This window comes from Phaeodactylum tricornutum, chromosome 8 (assembly GCF_000150955.2).
Source record: "Phaeodactylum tricornutum CCAP 1055/1 chromosome 8, whole genome shotgun sequence".
Taxonomy (NCBI): Eukaryota; Bacillariophyta; class Bacillariophyceae; order Surirellales; family Neidiaceae; genus Phaeodactylum; species Phaeodactylum tricornutum.
Window position 1 is genome coordinate 839,728 of NC_011676.1, and position 15,495 is coordinate 855,222.

At 49.1% G+C, this 15,495-nt stretch overlaps 6 protein-coding genes across 6 annotated transcripts; 1 reads left to right on the forward strand and 5 right to left on the reverse strand.

Annotated features, from left to right (window-relative positions):
• Positions 1-786: 786 nt before the first annotated feature.
• On the reverse strand, positions 787-2,363 carry PHATRDRAFT_35832 (predicted protein; the record flags this gene model as incomplete). The annotated part of the gene is made up of 2 exons (XM_002180294.1): positions 787-936; positions 1,092-2,363. The coding sequence occupies 2 exons, from the start codon at positions 2,361-2,363 to the stop codon at positions 787-789; spliced, it is 1,422 nt and encodes a 473-aa protein (XP_002180330.1).
• A 695-nt stretch (positions 2,364-3,058) lies between these two features.
• Positions 3,059-4,726, reverse strand: PHATRDRAFT_51970 (predicted protein; the record flags this gene model as incomplete). Its single annotated transcript, XM_002180295.1, has 1 exon — positions 3,059-4,726. One exon carries the CDS (start codon positions 4,724-4,726, stop codon positions 3,059-3,061), a length of 1,668 nt encoding a protein of 555 aa, XP_002180331.1.
• Positions 4,727-5,540: 814 nt separating this feature from the next.
• Positions 5,541-6,587, forward strand: PHATRDRAFT_45980 (predicted protein; the record flags this gene model as incomplete). Its single annotated transcript, XM_002180095.1, has 1 exon — positions 5,541-6,587. The coding sequence occupies one exon, from the start codon at positions 5,541-5,543 to the stop codon at positions 6,585-6,587; it is 1,047 nt and encodes a 348-aa protein (XP_002180131.1).
• A 535-nt stretch (positions 6,588-7,122) lies between these two features.
• On the reverse strand, positions 7,123-8,290 carry PHATRDRAFT_45981 (predicted protein; the record flags this gene model as incomplete). Its single annotated transcript, XM_002180296.1, has 1 exon — positions 7,123-8,290. The coding sequence occupies exon 1, from the start codon at positions 8,113-8,115 to the stop codon at positions 7,123-7,125; it is 993 nt and encodes a 330-aa protein (XP_002180332.1). The 5' UTR covers positions 8,116-8,290.
• Positions 8,291-8,624: 334 nt separating this feature from the next.
• Positions 8,625-9,667, reverse strand: PHATRDRAFT_45982 (predicted protein; the record flags this gene model as incomplete). Its single annotated transcript, XM_002180297.1, has 1 exon — positions 8,625-9,667. The coding sequence occupies one exon, from the start codon at positions 9,665-9,667 to the stop codon at positions 8,738-8,740; it is 930 nt and encodes a 309-aa protein (XP_002180333.1). The 3' UTR covers positions 8,625-8,737.
• A 609-nt stretch (positions 9,668-10,276) lies between these two features.
• Positions 10,277-13,318, reverse strand: PDH1 (precursor of dehydrogenase pyruvate dehydrogenase E1, alpha and beta subunits; the record flags this gene model as incomplete). The annotated part of the gene is made up of 3 exons (XM_002180298.1): positions 10,277-12,630; positions 12,773-12,899; positions 13,000-13,318. The coding sequence occupies 3 exons, from the start codon at positions 13,053-13,055 to the stop codon at positions 10,369-10,371; spliced, it is 2,445 nt and encodes an 814-aa protein (XP_002180334.1). The 3' UTR covers positions 10,277-10,368.
• Positions 13,319-15,495: the final 2,177 nt, after the last annotated feature.

Consider the following 15,495-nt stretch of genomic DNA (forward strand, 5'->3'; position numbering starts at 1 on the left):
CGACTTCTCCGCGACATTCGTTTTTAAATAATATTAGGTACGGAAATGGATCAAAAGTTTGTTGGGAACGTCTGGCGAAGCACAAAACGGAAGCTCACCTTCATTTTTTAGAGCTGCCTTCAGTGCGTGAAGATTGGCACATCCAACCCAATTAGCCTATGAAGCCAAAATTGTCTTTGACTCCCGCAGCGGGAAGAGAATTTTAGTCGTTTCAGTGTCGGTCACGTAGGGCACGGTCGCTAGAAATCGCTGATTCCTATTCTCTAGGTTCCACCTTGCTGTTCGTCTTTCTCCTGCTCCACGATGAACTCGGTTGACAAGACGAGATTGGCCAAGCGACTTGCTAATCAACCCCATCCATCTTTGTAGAAAAGAATTTGAAAAGCATTTTCATTTGTCATACTGGTGGCTCATGCTGCAAAAATTTAGACATCCAAAATGATGCATTAGAAAATATGTCCATGTGTTTCTTTATTTTCAGCTTATCTCGCGGCGATGATCAGTAGAGCATTCTACGCATAAGACAGGTACTCCTCGTGATCTCCACGAATATAGAAAGAGGACAGTCTTTTCTATTGCGAGTATGGAAGTATGGCATCTCCCTGTCCGAATTCCGACACGAAAGAAAAATGTACTTTCCACTCATGGTCCTTATCCTGTCGTTCATATACCGTTTCTCGATAGTGGTCGATACTGGCAGGGAATTTGTTCTTGCGTTCGTTTCCTGAGTGATCCCAAATATCCTAGGTGTGCGATCAAGGCAAAGAAAATGAAGAAGAGAATCTGTTAGTGTGATATCAATTCACGTGCCTCACATTTCCTGTACTGTCGAAACGATCGCTGCGTTTCGAGACGCTGATAGCAATAATCCCGGTATGTATCGGGGCCGGCGGGAAAGACATTCTTACGCTGCACCCAAGTGTGGTCGTAAATTGTCTGCACATAGTCGTAACAGTAGCAAAAGTGTACCAAAGTGATGGTCAGACGTGGGTGGATCCAAAAATACGACGTCCGTCAACAAACCACAACAAGAAAGACCGACACCGTTTCACAGCCGATTAATCTGCATTTCACACGTGTTGACAACGTACCTTGTTGGTGACAAGGAAGTCTTCCATACGATTATCGTATATGTCGGCGTAACTTGCCAAACGTCGGCAGTAATCCCATTGTGCGGATCCTAAATAGTGCGAATCCTGCGGTACCCGACCATCGTCAACTTTACCCTCTCCGCCAGACACGGCTGCTTCTTCCGCATGTTGTTGACGTGCACTCTGATCCGGTAAAACGCTGGGTGAATTGGTCCAAGAGGACCAGACTGCTTCCGCTTGCAATTCAAAAAGCGGAAAGGGGATGACCGAATGGGGCAATCCTACGAAGCACAGGTTTGGGTACGTGGCATGCCACAGTTGCTCAAACAAGGGTTTGACTCGCCGTGTTCCAATTGTAGCGTCGAAATCCAGATTGGACGTGGACTCGCTAATAAAAGGAAAATTGTAGTCGTACCCCGTACAAAAGATAATGGTATCGACCTTTTTCGCAACGAAATCAGTGCGAGCGAACGTAACGGCACCGTCTTCCCGTACCCTAACCGTTGGCGGCACCCAGGTAACGTTAAACTCGGTGATGGGAGCGTCGTCGGGCGCCGTTGAATCGGACAAGAAAACGTGGCGACAAACTCCGGACAGTTCCCTAGCAATATCCGATCCACTCGCTCGTCCACCAACGCAAAGCACCGTTTGTCCCCGAAAGGCGTCGGGGTTATCGTAGGCCATGGCGTGTAGAGTTTGTCCCCGAAAGTATTGTTCCAATCCATCCAAAGCAGGAATCGCCGGTACTCCGTAGTGTCCGTTGCATACAAAGACTCCATCAAACGCTTCGCTACACTCTTTTCCGTCGGTATCTGTAGTGAGTTCGACACGTGGCAACGGTTCTTCCCGAGTCGAAAGCCGGCTTTGCGAAATATATTCCACGGTATCCCCAACCCGATCGGAGAGGATCCGTAGATGCGTGACACGTGTGCGGTAGCGAATGAATGGTTCCAACTTGAAACGATCGCGGTAATGATGTAGGTAGTCCAGTACTTGACGGTGTGTTACAAAACTTGCATTGGGCTCCAAATTAGGCCAGGGTAGTTCCCGAAACGCCATGATTTCTTTGGGCAAGTTGGTCCGTAAGTGACGATACATGGGTTTGGTAGCTGCCGTCTCGTCTCGGTAATTCCATACGCCACCCATTGCATCTCCTTGTTCCAATACAACGGGACGAACCTTTCCGCCACTTTGGCGGTGTACGACACGTGCCGCCGCTAGCCCTGCTGCTCCTCCCCCAAGGATTGCAATTTTGGGAGCGGCCAGCGACATGATTGGTGCTGATGATGATGACGTTGACGACATGTACAAACAGCGAGGAGGAGATCGCACGACGAGGCTCACTGTGGTACCCAAACGCAGCGACACCAGCATGCAAAAGCACACGCAATGGACCAGTTTGTGAGAGGCTAGGTGTGACGATCGGACGTTTGCTTTTCTTTTGTAATAACTAAGAACACTACTTTTCATCAAGAGGAACAAGCTTGGACAGGACTTGAAATATCTGTAGGTGTCAATGGAACGAGAAGTACCTGTACTGGAACAGCAGGCCAATTGATTCAGTCTTCCGATTAGAATGAAGAGGGGAAGGTCTGGGACGACAGAAATTCCAAAGCGCTCCTACCTACGCTGACTGTGAAAAGCTGCATCACACGAGTCCAGGACCATTTTATCCGTAATTCGTCAAAATCCGGGTTTTACCCATCATATGGAAGGTTATCGTAAAAGCTAAAACTGTAACCTGTTTCCGACATCGAGACCGGGGCGAATCTGTGCATCTTCCGCATTGGTAGACGCAAAGTCCAATTTAAAAATTATTGTGCATTGAACTACATGTTTTTTTCATCATTTGCAGTTCAGATAAATCAATCGACCTTTGCCTGCCACCTGAAACAAGCGCTCTCGGGACAAATGACTGGAATGTCCTGCCAGGGGAAGAGCATTGTCCCAAACTCCACAAAAGATAGCTACTTCTTGGATCCCAAGTGAACGTCAACCTCCTCAAATGGATCGTACATGAGTGATTCCACGTACTTTCCCATATCCACCGGTCTCTGCTCGGTTGCTACTCCCGTTTCGTGCGCCTGATTGGCAACGGCGATTGCAATGTTTTTCGAAACCTGTCTGATCCGAGACAGTGGAGGATACATGCAACCGACGTCCAACTCTTCGGGACCTACTTCCGCCGCCAACGTTTCCGCTGCCAACAGCATATCGTAATTTGTAATGCGAGTAGATCCGGCCGCCAATACGCCAAGCCCAATGCCCGGGAAAATGTATGCGTTGTTGCCCTGCCCCGGGACACGTTGGCGCCCATCCTGCAACGTCACCGGATCAAATGGACTGCCGCTGCAAAAAATTGCACGCCCATCGGTCCATTCATAGGCTTCTTGCGCCGTGCATTCCGCCTTGGACGTAGGATTGCTCAACGCAAAAATGACCGGAATTTTGTTGTGGGCAGCCATGTTTTCGCAAATTTCTTTCGTAAACGAATTCGGAATGGCGGATACACCGATCAATCCGGTAGGCTTGAGCATGTCGATTGCTGCTAACAAGTTTGGGCAGTCGTCCACATCGTGCGCAAAATCGACCTTGTGGTGCTGTAGGCTATCCAAACGCGATTTGGTCACCAAACCCTTCGAATCGACGAGAAAGATCTTCTTCCGAGCTTGTTCAATTGGTAAGTGGCCCTTCTCGGCAATGGCGAGCGCCAATAGTTCAGCAATACCGGTCCCGGCTTCCCCCGCGCCGGCAAACAAAAAAATGTGATCAATCAAGTCTTTGCCAGTGAGTCGGTTGGAAGCAAGCAAACCGGCCAGAGCCACGGCTGCCGTTCCTTGAATATCGTCATTGAAAGTGCAGGCCTTGTCTTGCCACGCACTTAGTAGCCGGAAGGCGTTCAAGTTACCAAAGTCCTCGAATTGAATCATCACATTGGCTCCGAATTTGTTCTGAGCAGCTTCAAAGAACTCGGCAATCAAATCATCGTAGGCTTGCCCTCGCTCCCGAGGCCGTCGAAGACCGAGGTAGTACGGATCGTTCAGATTTTCCTCGTTGTTGGTGCCCACGTCAATGTGTACCGGCAAGACCTTGGCCGGATCGATGCCACCGCAGGCCGTGTACAGGGCCAATTTCCCAATGGGAATACCCATACCGTTGACACCGAGATCACCCAATCCTAGAATCCGTTCACCATCCGTGACAACAATTGTAGTAATCTTGGAGGTAAACCAATTGTCGAGGAGTGTACGAATCTTGCCCGAATCTTCTAGCGAAAAGTACATGCCGCGAAGCGTACCCCGATAAATGGCCGAAAAGTTCTGACATGCTTCACCGACGGTGGGTGTGTAGACCAACGGCATGACTTCGGACGTGTACTTGCAAAGAATAGCATAAAAGAGACGTTCCGAGACATCCTGAATGTTGTGCAGATAAATGTACTTTTCCAGTGGCGATTCTTTGGACCGCATTTGCAACATGCATCGTTCGACGTCGAGTTCGAGTGGGAGAAAGGCAGCGGGTACCAAGCCTCGAATCCCCAAGCCTTCCCGTTCGGAAATCGGAGTGGATACCCCAGAATATCGAATAGTATCGCGAACGACTTCGACGCCCGTAACGGGAAGTCGTGACACCATCTTTTCGCGTGGGGGACGAGCACGGACGGAAGTAGTCACCACCATGGCGACGATGGTTAGGATGCAGAAGTATGTTCTAGAAATGGTGGGACGGCTTTTATGAGAAGCAGAACGGGGTGGATTGGAAAGTATGGCTGCAACAGTGAAGATCCAAGAGGTCAAACCCCCTAGCGGGTATTTTCGCCGATTCGGGGTTCGCATTGCAGGATCAGGATCGTACAAGAACTTCTTTTCGTCGTCGTCTGCTGCTTGGCGAAAAGCGTAATCTACTACGTACAGGGCACGCTCTTTCTATTCATAATCAGTCAGTGTGAAGTACGTTCTTCGTAGGAATTGCGGGACACAACGTAGCGAAACAGATGCAGAACCCGAACTCCTCGACTTTGGAAACAGTTACCAACGAAAATCGTTGATGTGGATCGAACGAAACCTGCCGCGAACGACATAACAGGAACTGTACAAGTTGGATTTCACGCGGTCAGTGTCAAGGAAAGGCTTTTGGTTCGAAAACCGGCTCTCCGCCATTTGGCGCGCGTACTACTCTATCAACGTAGAAAGAAAGAGGTTTTCGGATGCAGTACAGACACTCGTGTGGTTCCCGCGTAAGAAAGTCAGTCTCATGAGACATCCGATACGGACGCTTTAGTAACTGCAAGACCCGGACGGCCGTGAGAACTGCGTCGAAAATAGTGCCTTGCCCTGACCATGACAATCAGGGCGCCGTTGCGGACAGTGATTTGTTGGCTGATAAAATCTGTGTGTGGATGTGCGTAACGGCACTCCTGCCGAAAATAATGCAATCCACAACACCCAAATGTCTGCATCGGTAAGCGATCCTCTTGCGACACACGGAATGCTCGTGTTGAGTATCCTCTCGGCGGCAGCACTTGTCGGAAGTGTGTTTTACATATTTTACCCCGCTGTGGAGGTGTTTCGACGGGGTGCCCGAGGCAAGGACACCCTAGACGTTCTACAAAATGCGGAACGAGTTTCTGCAACGAACCCACCATTGATTTCTATCATTATACCTGCCTATAATGAAGAAGAGAGAATCACGATTATGCTGCAAGAAGCCTTCGACTATCTATCCTTGAAATCCTGCCCGGCGTTGGAATCTCTGAGGCAGGCGGTTCGTCACTACAATTCGCTCGCCACCGTCGATTCGCGAACAATCGAATGGATTGTTGTCAACGACGGTTCGACTGATCAAACATGCCAAGTCTACGAATCGTTTGTAAGGAATATTCCGAAACAACAAACACCCATGACTTGGAAGTGTCTCAGTCTAGCTCGCAACTCTGGCAAAGGGGCGGCCGTCCAGGCCGGCATGCTCCGGGCGAAGGGATTGTTTCGTCTCATGGTTGATGCTGACGGCGCGACGTCGTTTAGACCGGGTTTAGAAGCCGTCACTGCTTCGTTGCAAGGAACACAAGCGCCCATCGTGTTTGGGAGTCGCGCACACTTGGAGCAAACGGTCCAACGCAGTTTCGTGCGTACAACCTTGATGAAAGGCTTTCACATCCTCGTTGAATGGCTTGTTGGAGCTCACGAAATTCGGGATACTCAGTGTGGCTTCAAGATCTTTCGAGACGATGCCGCTGCCGTTCTGTTTGAGACCTTGCATTTACAACGCTGGGCCTTTGATACGGAACTCGTCTTTGTCGCGCATCGACTCCAATTGCCCATGCAAGAAGTGGCTGTACCCTGGCACGAGGTAGAAGGCAGCAAACTGCATACCAGTGCGTTTTCGCTCATTGTGGTCGCGGTTCAGATGCTGCGCGATATGCTCTGCGTGCGGCTCTGCTATACGTTCGGACTCTGGAAGGTTGTAACCTTACAACCAGCCTCGAAAGAGGACTGAGCTGTCGAGAGATAAGCAAGGATTTTCTTTTCACACATCCGGACAACTGAATGAAAACATTTCCATCGTTGAAAGTAACACATATAGGAAAAATGTTGCTAGTACGGCAGCAGAGCAAGGATAAGCAGCTTTATCTAATAGACGCACAATGCAACAAAGAGCGCAGGAATATTGGGACGAGCTGGAAATCACACATAGTCTTGGCATGGTTCCAACATCAGGTGATGTGTGTCCAAGCTTTCTTGGACAATCTGTCAAAATTCCGCGAAATGGAACGCATTAATGTGTCTTTCACAGGTACAATCAATGCCCTATCAATATCCTCTCTACACGAACCTCACGTTGTATTATACCGAGGTTACTACTATTTTAAATGTAAAAAAATAATCCATCTACGAAAATTTGGAAGCGGGTACATCATAGTACATACAGAAAACATACTACTCAAAATGAGCCGGCCGCTCTCTTTGGAGCCATAGAATACGGGCGTCATTTGCCCGTCGACGAACAGCATTTTACCAAGTTTTGCTTTGCTTTAACCCCATTTGGCAAAGATAGATCCCTCCTCCACGTCGGAAATGTTGGCCTTGTTGTCCTGCTGCGGACTGTCCAAGTATCGCAACTGGTCGCGAACGCAACAACAAGGTAGCAAATACAAAGTCAACATCCACTGTGCGAAAAAAAGAACTGGTCCAACCACAAAAACAACGAGAATTGACATAATCAAAGCCTCCTGCCAATCGGTCTGCCATTCCAATGCACGATAGATTGCGTCATCGTTCATCTCGGCGCTGCTGCTCGTTTTGTTTGGGTTGCCAATATCCAAGAATGCGTGGATGATTGTCCACAACAAGTATGAACAGTCAAAGGGCAGTACCAGTCCCCACCAGTGCATCCATCGAATGGGGATGCGATTCACCCAGACGCCATCGAAAAAGATGAGCATCAAAACACCGCCATGCGGGGCCAAATTGGCAAACCGAATGGGAATATCCGGTGTATACTCGGCCCACCAGTACAAGACTGTCACGATCATTTCACCGTGAGTGGCGAGGACGTAAAAAATCCAAGTCGCTTTGATTCGGCCAGTAGCACGTTCCGGGGGTTGAGGAGTGCGGCTGGCGAGAATCGTGTTGAAGAAGCTCAATGTCATGTAGAGAGATGAGGCTAGCAGAGACCAGCTAGTCACATATGCTAGATAGAAATCGGGGTTGCCAGTCTCGGTCCATGTATAAAGCAAGGTTCCAATTGTCAATCCAGTTGCCAGGGTCTTCCACAAGATAACGCGTTTCCCTTCGGGAGCAAACGATTCAGGAATGTCGAGTTTTCGACTAGATCCTGAGTCTGCAACGAGAAACCAGTCTTGACAAGGATGGATTTCGGCTTTAAACCTGACACAGCAGGATGTACGGTCACGACGTGTACCGCTTTCTAACGAATTATCCTTTCGGTTGTTCCTATGGCTACTCTTCCCATAGTAACCGCCCCAAAAGCTAGTCTCCTCGTTTTCTTCGCACTTCTTCTTCATATTGTTTCGCTAACAGAGAAGTGATCGATGGAACGAGGTGTTCTCTAACTCTTCTGCCGCGATAGCCGACAAAGAAGTATCCGGAAGCTGACGTGTGAGTCGAGTGTGCATCCAGGACGAGCCAGCGAAAAAGCGGTGTTAAGGGGACGGAGAAGGAGCCGTTGGAAGTACCTCGCATCATTTCTTGGTAGCGCGAAGAGCTCGAAGGCTTAAAACGTCTGGGGTAACTTGGCGGGTTGCCACCATGGTGTACACTATTCGGAGTCGCAATTGATTTTCGGTTAATTGATGGCCTAAGAGCCTGTGAGGATATATTCACAAACGACGTCCCAATCCTTGTCCTTTTATATATAAAGGCTGTCGTGATATTTCGAAAAATACTTCCACTAGAGTCGTCGCCAACTATGAGTGGAAGCCTTTTACCTGTTTTACGAATCGTACTTTGATTCGCAATTTCGTCGGTATACTTCGAAACAAAAATCCTCAAAAACTGTGGTGCCATATGAACATTATCGTCAATGTACATCCCTATTTACATAAAGGAGATGAATTGTGTATCCAGCTGAACCTCTTTTAATCCAAGAGGCCTCACAATCTACCCAGCCCTTCGTCAAAGATGAATTTACACATCAGAATCTCCTGTGTTATCGGGTTCCACATTATCATTGTTTTGTATGTAGCGTAATCGTAAGCGGTTGTCTCCGCAGAGAAATCTGTACATAGTTAAACGCCGTTGCAGAAAAAAGAAGATAGGACCAATGACAAACACAAGAACGGTCAATACCAAAGCCATTTCCCAGTCGTCTTCCCACTGCAAAACTTGGTAAATAGCGTCGTCGTTGGAACTCGGATCTTGATCACTCTGGTTTGGATTGCCAACATCAAAAACAAAGTGCAATACTGTCCAGAGCAGATAAATCAAATCGTAGGGAACGATCAAATACCAATAATGGATCCAACGGACGGGTATACGATTGATTAAAATCCCGTCTACCAGTATCAGAACTGCCACTAGACCGTGTGGAGCCAGCGAATCAAAGTTTACCTCGAGCTCACGTGTGTACTCGGCCGACCAGAAGAAGATCGTTACCAAGGGCTCGGCGTGTGAAGCAATAACATAAGAAATCCACGTCAATGCAGTAATGGTTCCAATTCTTTGTCGTTCACCCGGATGCTGACGGTGAGATACACAGCATGAGTTGAATAGACTTAAGATAACATATACGCAGGAAACAAGAAGCGACCAGTTGGTCACATAAGCAAAGTAGAATCCTCTATACTGCGAGTCGACAAGGGTGTACACGAAGGTCGCTATTACAAAGATGGCGACGATAGCTTTCCAAATGAAAATGAGAACGCCCCTTGGAGCAAACGTAGCATGTAAATCGAGCTGTTGCGGGTTTGAGCTGTCCGAACCAAATTCCCTAAGACCGAAGAATGTTTGTCGACATCCACTGCAGCAACCTTCTTGGCGTTTTTCTCTTGTGTCGCGTGTCAATGTCGGCTGCTCGTAAACGAATGTTTCCTTATCGCGGTTCTCTCTTTGGTTCATCGTTTCGTGTCGGGGTTCTCCAGCGTGTCGACTAGAATCATACGGTAGTGTTTTCTCCACCACGATACGTTTCCGTGCTTTCTAGCAATCTTATTGTGTCTTACAGTCAGTTACAGCCCGAATCTCGCGGAATAAGAAGCGCAAATTAGTTGATTTTCGGACCGTCCATCGTATTGAGACGTTCTTCGGAGTGGCTCGCCGAAGTTCTTCGTTATCGAAGCTCTAGCTTCTGTTTGTTCGTTGAAATTTTCCCTTAGTTCCGGTCATATTCGCTCCATAGCAGACATAGCATCCAAATGCGCCCGCGATCGAAACCAACGCATTCCATTAGACATGTAGTATAGGATCATACTGAATCCGAATTCATGGTGTCAGAGTCGAAAGTCCCTTAACCTCCCGCACTGTTAAGCCTTGACAATGAAGATAAAATCGAGGCGCAGAGACTTCCAACATGTGCTCATCGTTTTGTGGCAGCTGTGCTTACAAATTTTAGGCAACATTCGAAATGGCAGTGATAGTCACGGTGTGATATTTACAACTATTTCCGACCATGTCGAAAAATGTAGAAAAAGGTTTGACTGTGAGCGAACTACAAGGCAGTCAACAGTGTAAATAGATAGCGAAAGTTTATATAGTAGTTCTGAGGTTCATGATAGAGAACATGGCAAAAGAGACAGAAGTCAAGGTCTACCACTTTTTATTCAGAATTTTTTGGTGCACAAATTAAAGACACCTTCAATCAAATCGGAGCCACGCTTTACGACAGCCTTTTCCATACTACTCGCGTACGGTACGGGGGCATCGTCCATGCAGAGTCGCTTTACGGGGGCATCTAGCAAATCAAACAATTCCTCGCTTACTTGAGCCGAAATGGTTGCACCGACTCCACCAGACTTGGTTGATTCGTCCAAAATGGCCATCTTATTGGTACGCGCAAGACTCGTTGTAATCGTTTCCATGTCCAGCGGCTTGAGAGATCGCAATTCAATCAAATCAATATCGAAGCCTTCTTCCCGGATCGCGTCGATTGACGCGGTTGCTTCCTTCACGCCATGCAGGTACGTCAAAACAGTCACGGCCTTGCCTGCCTTGACGGTCGCCTCGGAGGCCTCGTGCAGTAATGCTGCCTTGTTCAGAGGCATGCATTTGCCAATATCAACCTTTCCTTTGGATTCCTTCATCATTTTCACGGGAGCAAACAAAAAGCACGGACCGTTGTCGCGAATCATGGATTTAGTCAGACCATAGGCGGCATCGGGTGATGCGGCGGTGCCAATTTTTAGGCCGGGAATACCCATAACGTACGCATGAAACGGTTGACTGTGCTCGGCACCCAAAGCTTGATCGGGGGCAGTACCACCAGCACCGATGATCGTCATGGGCATGTCGAATTGCCCACCAGTAGTGGCGAAAGTGTTACCTGCCGACGAGAGTTCAGCCATGCCGTAGATACCAAAGTTGGTATTCATGAGTTCGACAATTGGACGATAACCGTTGAGTGCTTCGCCCAAAGCCTTGCCAATAAAGTGTCCTTCATCAATAATCTCATCCGCGGCACGAATTTGCCCGTAGGTTTGCTGGGTCAATTTGGGAATGTCGTACGACGAGCCAGCCTGCAAATCTTCCGCGTGAATAGTTGTGGTGGGATCACGAAGCATTTCTTCATGAATGGCCAGATTAATGGCGTCACCAATGGAAATCTCACCATCCTTGGCCTTTTGTTGCAGAGCAGCAATATGGGCTTGGATTGTTTCCATTTGCGAGCTCGAAATGGTACGCTGGTTAACTTCATCCGCCCATGCCGGTCCACTGCGAACATTGTAATCCGTACTGGGCTTGTCGGGGTATTCCAGTTCCTTGGCAAGTTCCACTGGTGGCATTGGCGACTTGTCGGCGAATTCAACACTGGCCTTGACTTGTGCCAAGATTTCCTTCTTGGCGGCCTTGAGGTCGTCCTCGGTAAAGACGCCGTTGGCCGTGTAAGCGTCTTCAAAGGCTTTGATGGGATCCTGTGCGTTGCGCGCCCACGCCTTTTCTTCCTTGCGACCCCGTTCGTGTTCGGGATCGGCAGGCGAGTGGCCGTTGAAGCGGTAAGTGTGAACCTGCAGAATGGCCGGTCCTTTGCCCGCCCGAATGTAATCCACCACGGCCTTGCCGCCCTTGGCCACGTCGACTGCGTTCAGACCATCGACTAACAAACCGGGGACGCCGTAGTGCAAGCCTTGTTGGTAAACGTTGGAGTTCCTGGCGATATCGGGCGTGAATGTGTTAATGGCACGACCATTGTCGATAACAATGATGAGCAGGGGCAGGTTGTCCTTGCTGGCGGCGTTGAGCAGTTCCGCCATGCGTCCGTTCTGGGCCCCACCTTCCCCAATAAAGACGACACTGATTCGATCGTCATCCGCCGGCGGCGCGACGTTTCCCTTGACAATTTTTTCGTCGTCGCTTAGACCGAGTGCCCGATCGAGCAAGATACTCTTGGCGGCGCCGGCTGCGTAAGGCAACTGCTCGGAGACCAAGGCCCAGCCACCCTGAAAGTACTTTTCCTTGTCAAAAATGTGCATGGAGCCGCCGGCTCCCCGGCACGATCCGGTATCCTTCATCATTAGCTCGGCCATGATGGCCCCCGGGTCGCATCCGGAGGCTAGTGCATGCGTGTGTTCGCGGTAGTAGGAGAATTTCTTGTCCTGCGTCTTGACGGCGTAATCGACCAAACCCGGAATGGATTCTTGACCGTTGTCGAGATGCATAAATCCGCGGATCTTGCCCTGCATGTACTGCTGATTGCAGGCATTTTCGAAGCCCCGCGCCAGCATCATGGCCTTGTACAGTTTGAGCAGGGCTTCTTTGTCGCCGTCGAGGGAATTGTAGGCTTCGATTTCGGTGTCCGTGTAGCCAAAGGCGTCCTGGAGTTGTTTCGTAATTTTGTGCCACGGCAAGTCGACGGGGGGTCGCATGGGCTACCGAGAAAAGGAGAGGGGTGCGAGTGAGAAACGAGGTAAACGCCAAAAGGTGGAGACTGGTAGTCTCGAGGATTCCTTCCCATGGGGGCAGCCGTGATGTGGCACGGAGACTCGTCTCTTTCCACCAATGGTGACGTACCGCAAAGGAAGCTTCTTCGGTCGTCGTTGTATCTTCCACGGTCGTGGACATTCGAGACACTGGGAGCGCGTGGCCTGTTCGTGAATAGGTCGTCACGCCATTGGATTGGGGTCGCAAGGCGACGGGACTGCAAACAAAAACAAGAAAAAGGCTGGGTGAGAGACCCTAAAACAAAGGGTATCTTGGGTGTGCCGAGAGGACTGGAAAGTCCGTTCGATTCGACTTACACAAAGGCGGAAGCCGTGGCGACGCAAAGCGCGAGAGTGGCAGTGGAGAACTTCATGACGAGAGTGGACCGAAAATGAGTAACGTTAGTAGTGTTGTATGTTTCGGACTGTGAGATACGTTAAAAGAACACCAACGAAAGGAAGGAGTGTGGCGTTGGGGTACGTTACAGTCGTTCGAGAGGAAGAATAAGACCGGTTCGACGATTGGAAGGATGCGTGTAGGATATCTGGTAGTTTGCGTTGTGTTGCGTGCGGTATAGGTAGGGTATAGAGAGTCTTATATTGCTTCGATTCCGAGCAAGTGTTCTCACTCTGTTTGTTGGCGACGACGACGACTAATGCAAGCGCCGACGGAAGCAAAAATGATGGGCACTCGAAAGACCCGTTTTCCGTCCTACTAGCTAGTACTACTACTGTACGAGTCAATTTGTACAAAAAGGTTCACCCGTCAATTTACTATCACGACTTTTGGCCAACCAACGAGACTTCTCGAGGTTGGAGGATGTCGACGACGATCCACGCCGCGGTTGTAGTGCGTACGGAGGCCGAGGCCAGGTACTCACTCTCTTCCGCTTCAATGACTACATTAGATTCGCCCGAATATATTTACCTTTTGGATCGGGGTTGCGCAGATCAACCAGGCTTGGGAGTGGCAGTCGAAACAGGAATGACGTTGCCCATACGCATACCCACATATATATATACATCGGAGAGAGCCACGTCTCACGTCAGTCCCGAATCCAACGACTCTTGTGGAGTCCCGGAAAGGTATTTTTCGGGGACGCACTCGAAAACAATGAGTCAGTCTGTCTGTATTTCGACCGTTACCGGTGACAGTCGGTCGGTCGGTCAGGCGACTCCTCTTTGGGAACGGCCGTACCGATCGCGGGGTATCCTCCTTCGCACAGTCCATGCTGTCCCGTTTCACACCTTTCGGGTCACGAAACATCACCAAGGAAAACGCGAAGACTCGACGTACGAGACCAGTCCGAGGGGACAGTAAGGGAACGGCTTGTTCTCTTGAACCTCGGGTTTCTTAGTCGGAAGTTAGACGGGACGTCTGTACACCTTCCTGTCGGTAATTAGCAAACTTTGACTGCTCGTCTGTTTCCTTTCAATTTACCTTATCAATGAGGAAGCTCCTAAGTTGCTGTGATCAATAGCGACTTAAACTTTCCTTTGTCTCTTTACAACGGAGTGTAAAAGACCTCGGTTTAGCAACAATTGTAGTTGGACAATAGTGGTATTTCGTAGAGAACGAGCAAATACAAATTGTGTATTTCCAATATTATAAAGTGTTTTACTTTTATTAAAACTATAGAGAGGCTTTTGGATCCAAGTTAGAATGCCTGATTGTCTAGCATGTTTTGTGTAGTGCTAGTACAACTCAAAAGACTGCATTCTCCAAATGCCTGATGAACGGACTTTGGACGCCATCGTCGAATAATAGACGCCATCGTCGAATGATAGAAACTAGTCGTCGAAATGATAAAACGACAAAAAGTATCATTGGAGAAATCGACCCAGTCGACTAGACCCTTCGATTCCCCCGTTGTGGGAGAGATCCGACGACGGCAAAGCAGGCTAGACACTTTCGGCTTACACTACTACGTACATTCCCTGCCATCCTCCTCCAATCGCGACGAGAATCACAACAGACTCTCTTGGTCGTGTTCTGGATATCCCGGTGTTACACGAACACCTACCTTCCTACCTACCAATTCTAACCCCCTTATTACTCTACGTACGTCTGCTTTTCGTGTGCATCTTCATCTCCTCCTAAACACCATGGTGCCGCACGCTCGTACTGTCTTGTTCCTCTTGGCGACGGCGGCTTGGACACCAACTACATTGGCCTTGAGGTACGTCAGGGGAGTCCATCATCATCACCTACAGCTGGTATCGTGCATCCCGTGTTGTACTGCCTCGAACGGAACAAAGCACTCGTGAAGAAAATGCATCGATCTATCGAAGACGAGTGTCGGCTTGGAGGACTAAATCCACTGCGTTTCGTCGCTCGTCGTCTTCTCTTTCTATAGACTCACAGTCAGTCATCCAAGTCAGCCATCCATTTATGCGACACGCTCGGTGCTCTACCGACACACAACGTACCAACTGCAGACACAATCGTACCACGACTCACTGAAATACCAACACATAGCATTCGCATGCTGATATTCGTTGTATTCCTTTCGATTCCCATACTATGCACTCACCACACTTTCCTGCCAACATGCCGACACCATGCTCTCTTACAATCCCCGCAGTATCATCAGTAGTGGCAGCAGTAGAAGTAGTAGAATTGGAACCGGACTTTCCAAATTGAATCTACAGCCGAGTGCTCCGACCTTACATACTCGAGGATCAAATACAGGTTGCAAGCAATCGTCTACCCAATCCCGTCCTACGCAACTCGGAGTCGGTTGGCAACACGAAGGCAGCCATAGCGACGAACACTCGACGGCAACCCGTGGCCACCGCAATCGTGACAATCAC